The 14,220-nt window shown below is 46.4% G+C and overlaps 1 protein-coding gene across 1 annotated transcript in view; it reads right to left on the bottom strand.

The window, feature by feature from the left end:
• The window catches only part of ESPL1 (extra spindle pole bodies like 1, separase), a 53,547-nt gene that overhangs the window by 10,425 nt on the left and 28,902 nt on the right, over positions 1–14,220 (bottom strand). The window contains exons 7-22 of the mRNA XM_043967098.1: positions 10,176–10,369; positions 9,744–9,983; positions 9,365–9,509; positions 9,132–9,270; positions 8,376–8,515; positions 7,606–7,740; positions 6,993–7,112; positions 6,488–6,659; positions 6,024–6,152; positions 5,707–5,863; positions 5,202–5,311; positions 3,810–4,801; positions 2,641–2,989; positions 2,284–2,451; positions 1,826–2,039; positions 1,436–1,623 (exon numbers count right to left, since the gene is read on the bottom strand). Coding sequence (XP_043823033.1) covers positions 1,436–1,623; positions 1,826–2,039; positions 2,284–2,451; positions 2,641–2,989; positions 3,810–4,801; positions 5,202–5,311; positions 5,707–5,863; positions 6,024–6,152; positions 6,488–6,659; positions 6,993–7,112; positions 7,606–7,740; positions 8,376–8,515; positions 9,132–9,270; positions 9,365–9,509; positions 9,744–9,983; positions 10,176–10,369 — 3,592 coding nt within the window. The remainder of the gene's footprint in view (positions 1–1,435; positions 1,624–1,825; positions 2,040–2,283; positions 2,452–2,640; positions 2,990–3,809; positions 4,802–5,201; positions 5,312–5,706; positions 5,864–6,023; positions 6,153–6,487; positions 6,660–6,992; positions 7,113–7,605; positions 7,741–8,375; positions 8,516–9,131; positions 9,271–9,364; positions 9,510–9,743; positions 9,984–10,175; positions 10,370–14,220) is intronic.

Below are 14,220 nucleotides of genomic sequence, written 5' to 3'. Positions count from 1 at the left end.
TGTTTTTGTAAGATTTCTAGTTCCAAATTTTTCTCCCTCCCTTTCTTCCCTCTCCCCTCCCCAAGACAGCAAGCAATCTGATATAGGTTATATATGTACAATCACATTAAACATATTTCTGCATTAGTCATACTGTGAAAGAAGAATCAGAACAAAAGGGAAAAACCTCAAAAAAGAAAAACAAAAAAAGTAGAAACTGTATGGTTCAATCTGCATCTAGATTCCATAGTTCTTTAAATTTGGCAATTTCTTTTGAAGGCACCATTATCCTTACAGTCTCCTCAGCTGGCTACCTTGGTGTTATCTGCAAAACCCTCCCTTTCCCTCATCCACATGGCCAATCAGTTGCCAAATCTTGCTGCATACCCATTCTCTTTATTCACACAACTACAACTTCAGTTCTTGCCCTCATCACCTCTGTCCTAGATGCTTCCAACAGTTTCTTAATTATTTTCACTGTCACTTCCCTAATAAACTAGCTCCAATGGCTTCCTGTTGCCTGCAGAATAAAAATATTACATAATATTTGTATTCTTTGCTGTTTCGCTTTGAAAGCACTCAACAATCTGGCACCAACCTCATGATTCAACCTCACTGGACATTCCTGTCTGTGACAATCAAACTAGCCTTCTCTCTGACATGACACTCCATCTCCTTTCCATGCCTTGGCCATGACTGTCTCAAATCCTGAAATGCATTCTCCCTTTCTCTGCCTCATCGTCTCTCTCCCTTTTAAATACTATCTTCTGCATGCTGCCTTTCTTGATTTCCCTAACTCCCTCTTCTCAAACGACCTTGCAGTTAACAACTGTATGGATTTGTATTTATTCACCTCTCACTGATGACGTACAAGTACCTTTGTGTACTTGTCTTTAAACCATAAGCTCTTTGCGAGTAGAATTGGTTTCTTTTTTGTACTTATATACCCAGTACCTGGCAGTGTCTGACACATAGTAGGTACCTAACAAAGCCTTGTGATTGACTAAACTTCACAACAGGGAATACAGAACACTTATGGCAATTCGATTCACTACCACAAGTTTCTAATATGATTAAAATATTCAGGAATTATTTCCTAAGTATAAGGTGTATATATTTGGCAGAGGGCATAGAATGGCAAACCAAGGAAAATCATCATATACCATTCCATTACAGTCTTTATGATCTCTTTTCCTAGGAAACTTAAAATCAAGACACACACACAAGATTAGACAATAGCCTTCCTAAAGGCAGGGGAAAGGAGAAAAGGCTATTTTTTCAGCAGCCCTGAAAGATGCATCTTTATTCCTGATGCTGTGTGGTTGTCACGGTCACCAACTTCCAGCTCTCACAAAAAAGAGTTCCCGGTAGTGGCTGATGCCTCAAACTCAAGCTTCTCAGTGACACAATAAGGGATAGAAGAGTTCCATTCCAACCACACCCTTCCCAATCATACCACTTGGCATCTGAGCGAGGAGTTCCTGGAAACTCTCCTTCTCAGGCTGGGGGAAGCAGCCAGGCTGTGGAGTCCTGAATGAAAAGAGGTGCTGGAGCCGGGTCAAGGGGACAGCTTTGGGCTCTTCCTGTAGATTCAGCCCCTGTAGCTGCTCAGTCACATCGAGACCTTGCTGCTTCTGTGCTTTGCTATGAGGAAGAAAGGTGGAAGGAAAGGAGGTTAATTAGCTCCCAACTTCACTTCCCTCAAAGAGAGTGGCCCATGTCAGACCCAGACCTCCCAAATCCAGAACACCCAAGGCCTAGTCCCAGAGGAAGCCAAAGGATCAGCAAGAGCCCTTGAAAACAGTCTCAAAAAGGGCCCAGAAAGGGTGAAGAGAGTGTTACTCACTGGAGATGTCGGTGAAGGGTGGTGAGCAACTGGTGTCGGGAAGTGACGGAGACAGATTCGGTGACCAAAAAGGCAGTGGCATGGGGATCCCGGTGACCCAGGCACAAAGCCAGGAGACGGCACAACTGAGCGTAGAGCCCACTTGGGGGGCAGTGGCTGACACAGCGGAAGGCAATGCTTAGGGAGTCATAGACGGAGTCAAGGGTAGAGTGGCCTAGGATGGGGGCAAATCACTTTCCATTGGTGAATTCCCTACTTTTTGACTAATCTAAGCAACTTTTCTTCTGCAATTAAGCCCCCATACTGAGTCTGGAAAGGGAACGTGAAGCTCTAAACCATCCATCTTGCCACCTTCATGGGTTCTCATTCTACGTGAGAATTTTAGACTTATCTGAACTGCAATGACAGGAGTGTCATGGGCAGGTGTGAGACACCCATTCCCAGGCCCTTTTACTCACCCAAGGCTGCAGGGGCAGAGGCAAGCCTAGAGCGCGCGCCACAGTGTTTATTGCCTTCTCTCTTCTCTGGAGCCAGGAAAGGCAGAGCTTCCTTGTTGGCATCTCGTCTTACCACTTCACACTCCCCCACAGTTGTATCACGCCAGGTTGGCATTGACTTCTGCCCACCTAGTTGGAGATAGAGTCCCGTGAGGTGTCACTTCTGGTCTCGAGCCCTCCTCTACCTTGGCACAGTGACTGCCACCATCCCTTCAGCCACCTCGTGGAACCTCATGACTTGGAGTTCCCCCTAACAGAAACATCTCAAGTCCTGACTCTTTGGATGCCCGCAGCAGTGTTGGGCTCCCTCCATCACACCTGAGGCCGTGCCCTCCTCGTCAGAATCCTGGAGAATCTCCAAGCTCACATCCAGTTTCTCAGTCATTTGTTCTTCAGGAATGGTCCGCATGAGCTCCATGTCCGACTTTGGCTGACGTCGAAGGGCTCTCTGAGGGGCGTGTTCCTCTACCGCTGCCTTCTTGCTACGGTGGGGTCGGCTGCCAGAGGTAGACTGATCCTTGGAGCCACCGGGAGCACCATCAGTATCTGTCTTTAGTCTTGAGGCCCTGCCACCCCGGCCCCTGCCTCGAGAAGCAGCTCCGCGTCTCTTGGGCTTTTCATCCAGTCCCTCAGAGGGAATGTGGTCCTCGTCATCACTAAAGTTCACCTACGGAGAGGGAAAATAGCAAAGAGAAAAACATCAAGAGTCCTGAGCAGTGTGACAGCCTTAGAGCGTAACAAGGGCCATAATGGAGATTTGGAAAGCTTAAGAATTCCATGATTGCTCCTCCACACACACTGCCACCTGATCTCGGTTCAGCGGTCCCAAAAGCCACAGGACATTTCCTTTTGGGTAGGGAAAGGAAAGGCAGCTGGGTGGCACAGTGGATAGAGTGCTGGGTCTAGAGTCAGGAAAACATCTTCTTGAGTTTAAATCTGGCCTCAGACACTTACTAGCTGTGTGACCCTGGGCAAGTCATTTAACCCTATTTAGTTTTCTTATCTATAAAATGAGCTGGAGAAGGAAATGGCAAACTACTCTAGTATCTTTGCCAAGAAAACCACAAATAGGGTCAGGTAGAGTTGGACACAATTGAAAATGACTGAACAATAATGACAAAAACAAAAAGGGAGAGGAAAGACCAAAGACAGCAATATAGTTAATACCATAACCTATATCAGATTGCTTGCTATGTTGGAGAGAGGGAAGAAAAGGGAGAGAGAGAGAGAGAGAGAAAACTTTGGAACTCAAAATCTTACAAAAAGGAATGTTTAAAATGATCTTTTCACATAATTAGGAAAAAATAAAATACTAAGTGGGGGGAAAATATAGTTAATACCAGAATTTCTTGCCTGGAACACTAATGGCAAATTTTAAGTTCCTTAAGGTTAGTAACTGTGTTATATAATGTGCCTTGCACACAATAAGCACTCAACTAATAATTAACATCCCAAACAGTCAATGCAGTCAAGTTCCTCTATGTTACCTTGAGGCGAGTCTGGGCTCTGCACCTCACCCTAGGTGCTTTGGCTAAGTCGGGCTTGTTCTTTGTGGAAAGCTCCTCATCAAACACAGTGAAGGGTGCGTGGGGGCCAGCGCGCCCTGGCTGCTTTGGAGTACAAGGTCTCCCGATAGGCCATAGTACAGCCGAAGGCCTCTCATCCCTATCCTCCAGGGAGGTATTGTTGAGGGACAGGTCATCAGAGACTATCTGCTTGCCTTTTTCTCCTGTAAGCTTTTGGCTCTGACTTTTAGAAGACTTTGAAGTCTGGGGTAATTTCACCACTGGAGGCTGCCAGGTCCAGGTGTTGGCAAAGAGCTGAGTGGTACAACAGCTGAGATGGGATATCGCTGCCAGAGCCTTTGCCACAAGTAGGCTGGCATGCCAAAAGTTCAGGTGGGGAGTCCTAGAGGCCACAAAACTCAGCCCAGTCTCTAAGATCCCCCATAGGCCTTTGTCTGGTGGATGGTTTATGCCTTCCAGGGTCAACTGGGTGTAAGCCTGAGCAATGATGTCCTCTAGGAATCTTGGGGCAGGTGAGGGTAGAGCTTCTTGGCTCAGTGTAGTTTGCAAAACCTGTGCCAGATGGTCTGTGGCCCCCCAGCATCTTGTGAGCACAGAATGTAACAAGTCCAGGCCCTTTGCCTGATGACCTGACGAGAGTTCTACCCCGGCAGAAGCTAGTGCCCACCGGAGACAGACAACTGAAAGAGCAGGATCGGTACAGAGCGTACAGGTGCAGGCAGGCAAGTGGGACAGGAAGGCAGGGGAAGACTGAGGTTTGATTTTCAGAACAGGGGAGGACACCAAAGGGCCAGGATCCTTGTCAACAGTGGCCACCAGCTGCAGAGCAGGGCCCTTCAGAAAGGCCTCTTCTTCAGGGAGACCAGAACAGGAAGGTGCTCGAGCCTGCTGTTGTCCTTTCTGGGGATGGATCTTTTTCATGTTATCTGGCAGCCGGGCTATCCCTTCAAACTCTGGGGAGATCAAAAAGCTAAGTCAGATAGAAGTTGGACTAGATAACTTCTAAATCCCATCAAACATGAAATCATTGAATCCAAGGGCAGGAGGATCATCTTGAAAGGTCATCCTTCTGTTCCCAAACAGGACCGAACTATCTCATGTCGTCTCAGCAGTTTAAGCCTTCTGGGGGAATCCACTTTCTCCCTAGGTCTCCTATTCCTGTGTTCAACTACGACAGTAATAAAGTTTTTCCTTATTTCTAATCTCAATTCTTTCTATAGCATAAAGAAGGTTGTCACTTGAAAACTCACTTTGGAGCCAGGGATAAATCTTCATCTCAGAAAATACTCAGTTTTTCTTACTCTACTCCCTTTACCTTCTCACCACTCTCTACAACTTAAGGTCATCACTCACCTGTCCCAGACTGAAGCAGGAATAGCACCTGCTCAAGATCTGAATGGCAAAGGTCAAGATCATTTCGGGCTAGTTCTAGTTCTCCCTTCAACACCAGGAACAGGGCACACCTTTTGGAAGGGAAGGGGTAGTTGAAAGACAAAAAAGCCATGAGTAAACTTTCCCTTTTTCTTCTTGCTCCATGATTCCCCCTGGCTGTTGCCTACAGCATCCATAGCTTCTTGCCCCTTTTACAAAAGAGCTCAAAAGTTCACTAGAGGTAGGTAGGACGTCCCCTGAGAAACCTCCCTTCCTCTCTATTCCTCCCTAGCAATGCCTTAGAACAGATGAAGAAACTGAGCCCTACATTGTGGGCATTAGGTAGTCCACAAGACTGTACATTTGAAACCTAGCTCTGGAAAAATGCCCAAAGGCCAACATATCCACTCCTAAGGAATACTTGGGAGTTACTGCTTTCCTTCCCTCTCCACCCTCTCTTCCCACCCTCTACCTCCCCAGCACTCACTGGCGTAGACACTGCAACTTCAGCGTGAGCCTCAAAGCCTCCAGACAAAAAGCCTTGGCTTCGCTTACACTGCCCAAGCGTCCCAACAAGGTGACCAGCTTCTCTGAGCAGCCCAAAACCTCTGCAAGAATTTGCCACTTCTGAATTAGGTTCTCACCTATACCAAGGGAAGGAAGACATTGTTATATCTCAACTAGAAGTTAGATACCCCCAAGACAAAAATAGGCACGTCTTCTATTTAGTCCCTGTATTCTGAACTTCAGAGGGACGTTCTCCCCCCAGAACCTGCTGACAAGTCTAAGAAGAAAAGAACCTACCATAGTCAAGAAAGCCAGTCTCCACAGCAGCCCGTTGGACAGAGAGCACATCCCTGCCCATCAGAAGGATAATTATGCTTCGGAGGAGCTTGTGGGATTCGGTGAGAGCGATCTCAGAGGTCTGCCAGCCTGTGTATGGAAGGAAGGGAGGGCCAGGAAGAGGGGAAAAGGAAAAAAGGTTACGGACAGAACTTTCCAGAATAAATAAACACTGTCATTCATATTTCTAGGGAGGGGAGGAAGTGCAGCTGCTTTTCACTACAGAGAGCAGATCCTAGACAATCCAGACTCATAGATCTAAATCAGAGAAGGGCACTGAGATGAGCCAGAGACAGGCTTAGTGGTTGGGTAACTAGCCACCTGAGTGAATAGGTTCCCTTGAACTCTACATGGAAAGAATCTCACCATGGTGCCTCTGGCACAAGGGAGTGCCCTTGTTCTCTTTCCCTCACATATCCACGTACCTTGAGTAGAAAGTTGCTCCCACTGCTGGACAGAAAGACTGCTTGAGGGGAGATTAAGGTAAACAGCCACCAACTGCAAGGCCTGTGCCCGAAGCAAGTACCAGGCCTTAGAAGGTTTCTGAAGGGCGGAATCGCGCAGCACAGACAGCAGCAAAGACAGACCTTCGGCCACCTGGGTGAGGGCAGTGCAGAAGAAACACAAACATGAGCCCCAGTGAGAGCTGCCAACAAAAGACAGCCAGCACCGTTCCCACTTCCGACCCCTCAGAGGGGACACGGCCTTCTAAGCAGTGGTGCCTGAGAGGAAGTAACCCAGGTGGTCATCTGGCGGCAGAACCAGCCCCAGAGCCCACGTATTCTCCTAGCCACATCCAAGTGCTCTTTGGTGAGGCCACTTCTTCAACGGAAAGAGGCTGGAAGCGTCCCTCCCAACCTAGTTGTCGTTCCCCATACCCGGGCTGGACAAGGCTAAAGATGCCTTTACCAGAGAGAACTGCTGGGTTACCTTCTTACAGAGGCAGTCAAGTTGGCTTCGAAGCAGGGCACAGGTATGGGTGAGGAGCAGGTGGCCATCGCTGTTGTGATCACTGAGCTGCAGACTGGCCTCTGCCTCCTCCAAATACAGCTACAGGCACAATATGGGAAGTGAGTGGTAGTACGAGGAAAAGCAACACATGGATAAGCTAAAGTATTATTTATTAACTCAAATATCAAGCTTTAAAGCATCTTTAAAAGTAGTTAGACATAATCCATTTAAAAGGTTATAGGTCGGGGGCAGCTAGGTGGCGCAGTGGATAGAGCACCGGCCCTGGAGTCAGGAGTACTTGAGTTCAAATCTGGCCTCAGACACTTAACACACACTTACTAGCTGTGTGACCCTGGGCAAGTCACTTAACCCCAATTGCCTCACCAAAAAAAAAAAAAAAGGTTATAGGTCCCGAGTTTTAAAAAGGTGCAGTTTTAAGAGACTTCAATTCGACAAACTCCATATAGCATATTTCTGCTGAGTATCATGAAGGGGTAAGAAAAAGATCCATGGGAAGGCAGGTCACCCTGCTCCATTATCTTCTGAGTTACACCCTCCCCAAGGCACCAGACAAGGCTGCACCAGTACTCACCTGGGCATAGCTGGGACAGTCAAAGGACAAGAGGATCCGAGTGATGTGGCAAGAGGCACTGGCTGCTCTAATGTTGTCCTTCAGATTTCCTGAGAGTCTACGCAGCAGCAAGTATGTCTCTAGAGCCTGAAGGGGCTAAGAAACCAGGAATGGCTGCACCCAAAATAGCAGAGATGCCAAACGCCCTCCCTAACCTTCACCGACCTGTTCCCCAAGCCCCTTGGAGCCTTATTCTGGGTCCACTTCAGGCTGAGTTGTTGTTCCACAAAAGGCAATTCTATGACCCAACAAAAAAGAAGTACTAAGAAGTATAACACCAAGCATTGCATCTCTCAGGATTTCCCATGGAGGTCCCAGATCAAAAAATACTCTGCAATGTGAGAGAATCAAAGAGGCCACCAGTCTCCCTGGCCTTCTATGTTTGATCCTAGGTTGCCTGGGAAGCTACATCCAAAAGAGCTGCACAAGTTCCTTATGCAAGATATTCACTCAAAACAGTTATTCATCAAATACCAATGATAGGCCAGACCCATTGTGGCGGGCGCTATAAACAATGTTCTAGGGGCAGCTAGGTGGAGCAGTGGATAGAGCACCAGCCCTGGAGTCAGGAGTCCCTGAGTTCAAATCCGGCCTCAGAAACTTAACACTTACTAGCTGTGTGACCCTGGGCAAGTCACTTAATCCCAAATTGCCTCACCAAAAAAACCCCAAAAAAACCCCCAATGTTCTGCTAAGATTACAAAGCAGCACCAACCTCTCAGCTTTGTTACCTTGGCCAGCAGCTGACAGAGGGCAGCCAGGATCTGGAGGGAGGCAGTAGTCTGTTGTAGACATCTTACAGCGGGCACCTTCCCTCTTGTTAGCATCTCTTTCCAAAGGGCCAGTGCCTCATCTAAGCACTTAGAATGAGCTGAAAGTCAGGAGAAACAACATTAAGGCCAACCTCCAAATATGATAGGCACAGACTCTAATTAGAGAAAACCTATCAAAAATAAACCACCGCAGGGCAGGTAGATGGCGCAGTGGATAAAGCACTGGCCCTGGATTCAAGAGCACCTGAGTTCAAATCCAACCTCAGACACATGACAATTACTAGCTGTGTGACCCTGAGCAAGTCACTTAACCCTCATTGCCCCGCTAAATAAATAAATGGACAAAAATAAGAAAAATTTAAAATAAACTGCCTTTTTCCCATGCAGGCCACCCCTACTCCCACCTCAGCCATGTCCTACTCTTAAGATGTAACCAAGGTGGGGCAGCTAGGTGGCACAATGGATAGAGCACCGGCCCTGGAGTCAGGAGTACCTGAGTTCAAATCCAGCCTCAGAAACATGACACTTACTAGCTGTGTGACCCTGAGCAAGTCACTTAACCCCAATTGCCTCACTTAAAAAAAAAAAAAGGGAAAAAAAAAAAAGATGTAACCAAGGGATCCCATCTCACCCTGAACTTTAGCCAACAAGACCTCGGCTCCCAAGAAAAGCATTGCTTTCTCCCCCAGCTTCCCTTGCTCCTAATGCCCTCACCAGCATCCACAGCCAGATTGAAGGCAATGCTACTGTAGAGAAAATGGTCATCCTGTATTTTATCTTCATAATTCAGGTCATTGGCTTCTAGCTCTATCAGGCTGGGCTGCAACTTCGTCCTCAAGTCTTGCTCGATGCCCTGAGGGACAGAAAAGTAGGGTCTGATAGGAGCCTGGTTTAAGATGTGAGGGAAGTAGCCCATCTCTATCTGACCCACTACCAGGTCCACTCACCTTCTGCATTTTGGCCTCCAGGGTACAGATGTAGAACCACAGCAAAGCCTGGGCTTTATCATCCAAGAACTGGTCTGTCGTCTGGCACTCGGGCTGTACCAATTCCAGCAGCTTCAGGGCCTCCTGCATGGCCTCCAAAGCTGAGCTGTGTGTGAAGACAGGGAAGTGAAACATGTCACTGGGCCCACGGCACCCCTCTGGAGGAGGCTGCGGGCAACAATCAGAAGCTCTCCACTGTGGACCCTTCCACAGGACAGACAGGCAGTTAAATGTGCCCCAATGGGCCTCAGGCCCTGATTACTTGGGAACAGAGACAAAAGGCAGGTAATAAAGGGCAGTCCTTCCCCAAAGAGCCCCCGTCCTGGTCCTTTAACCTCACCAGTTGGCATGCTGGGCAAAGTCATAGTAGCAAAGCACTTGGGCAAGCTCTACCAAATAGGTGGCCCGTGCCCAGGCCCCCGCCGGCGTATCTTCTGTGCTCAGCTCCAGCAAGTCACAAATAACATTGAAGCGCTCTTGTCCCGTGTCAGCCCGAATTGCTTTATACCCTCGCAGCTCTTCTACCAGCAAGGATGTCAGTGTCTCTGGGTTCCAGCCAGTCAGGCTGTCCCGAAGGGTCCTAAGGGAAGAGATGTGCTTAGGACCAGCCTGTCCCTGACAAAAAGGCCTTGAGCGTCCCTCACTGCAGGTAACCAGCATCCTTGCTCATTTCACATGGGGGCTACAACCATGGGCATGTTCATCTTTCATGGGCACAGTGATCACAAAAAACCCCCAGAGATGGCTTCTTCTTATGCTAATCCCCACTCACTTCAACTGCAATTCCTTGTCACCAGCCTTGGCAGCATCCATCTTGACACGAACCCAGAAACTGATGGGCTCCGCCATTTGCTCCATGGTGCAGGGCTGCAGGGCCATCAGCCACAGAGCCACCATCTTGCAGCCCTGAGCTGGCTGGCCTAGCTTCTTCAGGCTCTCTACGTGTAAGCGAAAGCACTTGTGCAGCTGTCAGGAGTTACAGAGTAAGGAAGACAAAAGAGATGCCATTAAGGACACCTGCATGTCCCCAGTTCGCTTTAGATGGACCCAAGGACTAACTTCAAACCATTAACAAAAATCTTTGGAAAAATGACTCCAAATCACTAATAATAAGAGAGATGCAAATCAAAACAAGTCTGAAGTTTTCATCCCACCCCAAATTTTAACAGTGACAAAAGAGAAACGTCATTCTGGAAAACATATTAGAATTAGATTGTTTAGCTAATGCATTATACCCTTTGACCTAAAAATTCTACCACTAAGCTTATGCATCAACAAGTTTGGTCAAAAAGAGAGTGTGTGTGTATATGTATACATACACACCCACATATATATTTGGACAAAAAGAGAGGCTTTCTCTTTCTCTGTGTCTGTGTAATGGGTGTGTATACATATGCACATATGTCTCCCTTTTGTGGTGGCAAAGAATGGGGATAAAATGCCCAAAGATTGAGAAATGGATAAACTGAAGTACATTTACTACTACAGTAATAAAAAATATAACACAATACAAAACATAAGAAGTAAGTAAGTAGTAATACCACTATTGGGTCTGTATTCCAAAGAGATCATACAAAAAGGAAAAGGACCCACATGTACAAAAATATTTATAGCCGCTCTTTGTGATGGCAAAGAACTGAAAATCGAGGGAATGCCCATCAATTGGGGAATGACTGAACAAGCTGTGGTATATGAATGTAATGGAATACTATTATTCTATAAGAAATGATGAGCAGGCAGATTTCAGAAAAACCTGGAAAGACTTACATGAACTGATGCTGAGTGAAGTGAGCAGAAACAGGAGAACATCGTACACAGTAACAGCAACATTGTGTGATGATCAACTACGACAGACTTAGCTCTTCTCAGCAATACAATGACCCAAGGCAATGCAAAAAGACTCATGATGGAAAATGCTCTCCACATCCAGAAATAGAACTATGGAGTCTGAATGCCGATTGAAACATACTATTTTCGAATTTTTAAAAGTTAATGATCAAGATGGCAGAGGAAAGGCAGTGAGCTCCCGAACTCATGACACAATCACTCCAAATAACACTATAGGAAAATGCCCAGAGCAGCAAAACTCACAGAAGAATGTGCTGAAATCATCTTCTAACAAGAACGGCTTGGAAGGTCAGAAGGAGGGAGCTGCTGTGCTGATACAGGAGTTGAGCTCAACCCCACAGTCAGCCTGACACAGATCCGATCCCAGGAAGGCCTCCCCAGAAAAGCAGACCCCCAGAGCCTCTGAATTAGCTGAAGTACCAGTGTCATCTGGAACTAAGCTCACAGTCTAGTGAGTGGGCTGAGCCCTGGGAAGGGGGGAGACTACAGGGGTCTATGCTGGTGCTAAGGCAGAACTTGGATTTTACACCCCTGCTGAGAACCAGGAAGCAGGCTCAAGTAGCAGTGGCCCAGGTTGGGGAAGGGCCCAATTTCATCGGAGATAACAACCACAACACACAAAGCTGGTTGATTAGCAAGTTGGTCTGGGGTCATCTAAGGACCAGGGAACAGACTGGGCGAGTGAAGAACCTGATCCTCCTTAAATCATACCACCTGGGACTTCTTCTTTTTTTTGGGGGGGGGGCAATGGGGGTTAAGTGACTTGCCCAGGGTCACACAGCTAGTAAGTGTCAAGTGTCTGAGGCCGGATTTGAACTCAGGTACTCCTGAATCCAGGGCTGGTGCTTTATCCACTGTACCACCTAGCCGCCCCCCACCTGGGACTTCTTAAGCTTGGGATACTGCAGCCTGGAAACAGTGCCCCACTTTAAGGAGCTAAAAGTCAAGTAAAAGAAAGGAAAGATGAGCAGACAGAGAAAGGTGAGGACCATAGAAAGTTTCTACAGTAACAAGGAAGACCGAGGGGCACCCTCAGAGGAAGATGTCAATATCAGGGCCCCTATATCTAAAGCTTCCAAGAAAAATATGAATGGGGCAGCTAGGTGGCACAGTGGATAGAGCACCAGCCCTGGAGTCAGGAGTACCTGAGTTCAAATCTGGCCTCAGAAACTTAACACTTACTAGCTGTGTGACCCTGGGCAGGTCACTTAACCCCAATTGCCTCACTAAAAAAAAAACAAACAAAAAAAAAGAAAAATATTAATTGGTCTCAGGCCATAGAGATGCTCAAAAAGGACTTTAAAGATAAAGTTAGAGAGGTAGAGGAAAAAATGGAAAGAGAAATGAGGGAGATGCAGGAAACACATGAGAAAAATGTCAACAGCTTAATAAGTCAAATTGGCCAAATGGAAAAGGAGGTACAAAAGCTCTCTGACGAAAATAATTGCCTAAGAATGAGGACTGAACAAATGGAAGCTGGTGACTTTATGAGAAACCAAGACACAATAAAGCAAATCCAAATGAATAAAAAAATAGAGGACAATGTGAAATATCTTCTGGGAAAAACTGCTGACCTGGAAAATAGGTCCAGGAGAGAGAATTTGAAAATTACTGGTCTACCTGAAAACCATGATCATGAAAAGAGCTTAGACATCATTTTCCAAGATATTCTCAGGGAAAATTGCCCTGAAATTCTAGAAGCAGAAGCTAAAAGAGAAATTGAAAGAATCCACCAATCACCTCCAGAAAGAGATCCCAAAAGGAAAACTCCTAGGAATATCATAGCCAAATTCCAGAGCTCTCAGGTCAAGGAGAAAATATTGCAAGCTGCCAAAAAGAAAGAATTCAAGTACTGTGGAACGCCAGTCAGGATAGCACAAGATCTAGCAGCTTCTACATTAAAGGACCAAAGGGCATGGAATATGATATTCCAAAGGGCAAAGGAAATGGGATTACAACCAAGAATCACCTACCCAGAAAAACTCAGCAGAAAAAAATGGGACTTTAATGAAAAAGAAGACTTTCAGATATTTGTGATGAAAAGACCTGAACTGAATGGCAAATTTGACTTTCAAATACAAGACCCTAGAGAACCATAAAAAATTGGAGTTGGGGGACATACCTGGGGTTGTACAGTGGGTGACTGTCTTGTGTCTGAGGCTGGGTTTTGGCTGGGATCCCCCTGGGTCCAGGGGTGATGCTTTGTCTACTGTCACTTAGCTAGGTGATGACATCTTTAGGGTTAAATTGAGGGGTGAAGGGAATTCACTGGGGGAGGGAGAAGGGCAGAGGTGAAATCCTACATGAAAGAAACAGGAAAAGGCTTATGGAGTAGGGGAAGAGATAGGAGAGGAGCAGGACAGTAAATGAATTTTACACTCATCAGAAAAGGCTCAAAGACCTTAAACTCATCAGAGCTACCTCAAGAAGGGACTAACAGACACACCCAACTGGGTGGAGTAATCTATTTAATCTGGGCAGTAAATGAGCCTAACACTCATCAGAATTGGCTCAAAGACCTCAATCTCATTAGAATTGGCTCAAGGAGGGAATAATTTAAACACTCGATTGGGTGGAGTAATCTCTATAACCCTTCAGGAAAATAGGAGGGGAAGGGGATAAAGAGGGGCAAAAGAAGAATGGGCAGAGTGGGGGAGGGGACAGAGAGAAGCAAATCCCTTTTTTTTTTTAAAGCAAATCCCTTTTGAAGAGTGATAGGATGAAAAAAGATGGATAATGGAATAAATATCATAGGGAAAGGAATAGGATGGAAAGGAAACAGTTAACAATAGTAATCATGAAAAAGAGAAAATGGGGAAAAAATTGTACAAAAAATATTTATAGCAACTCTTGGTGGAGGCTAAGAATTGAGAATCAAGGGAATGTCCATCAATTGAGGAATGATGGAAAAAGCTGTGCTATATGACTGTAGTGGAATGATCTTGTGCTACAGTAAATGACAAACAGGA

Source organism: Dromiciops gliroides, chromosome 5, assembly GCF_019393635.1.
Source record: "Dromiciops gliroides isolate mDroGli1 chromosome 5, mDroGli1.pri, whole genome shotgun sequence".
Classification (NCBI taxonomy): domain Eukaryota; kingdom Metazoa; phylum Chordata; class Mammalia; order Microbiotheria; family Microbiotheriidae; genus Dromiciops; species Dromiciops gliroides.
This window is presented reverse-complemented; position numbering and strand designations above follow the sequence as displayed.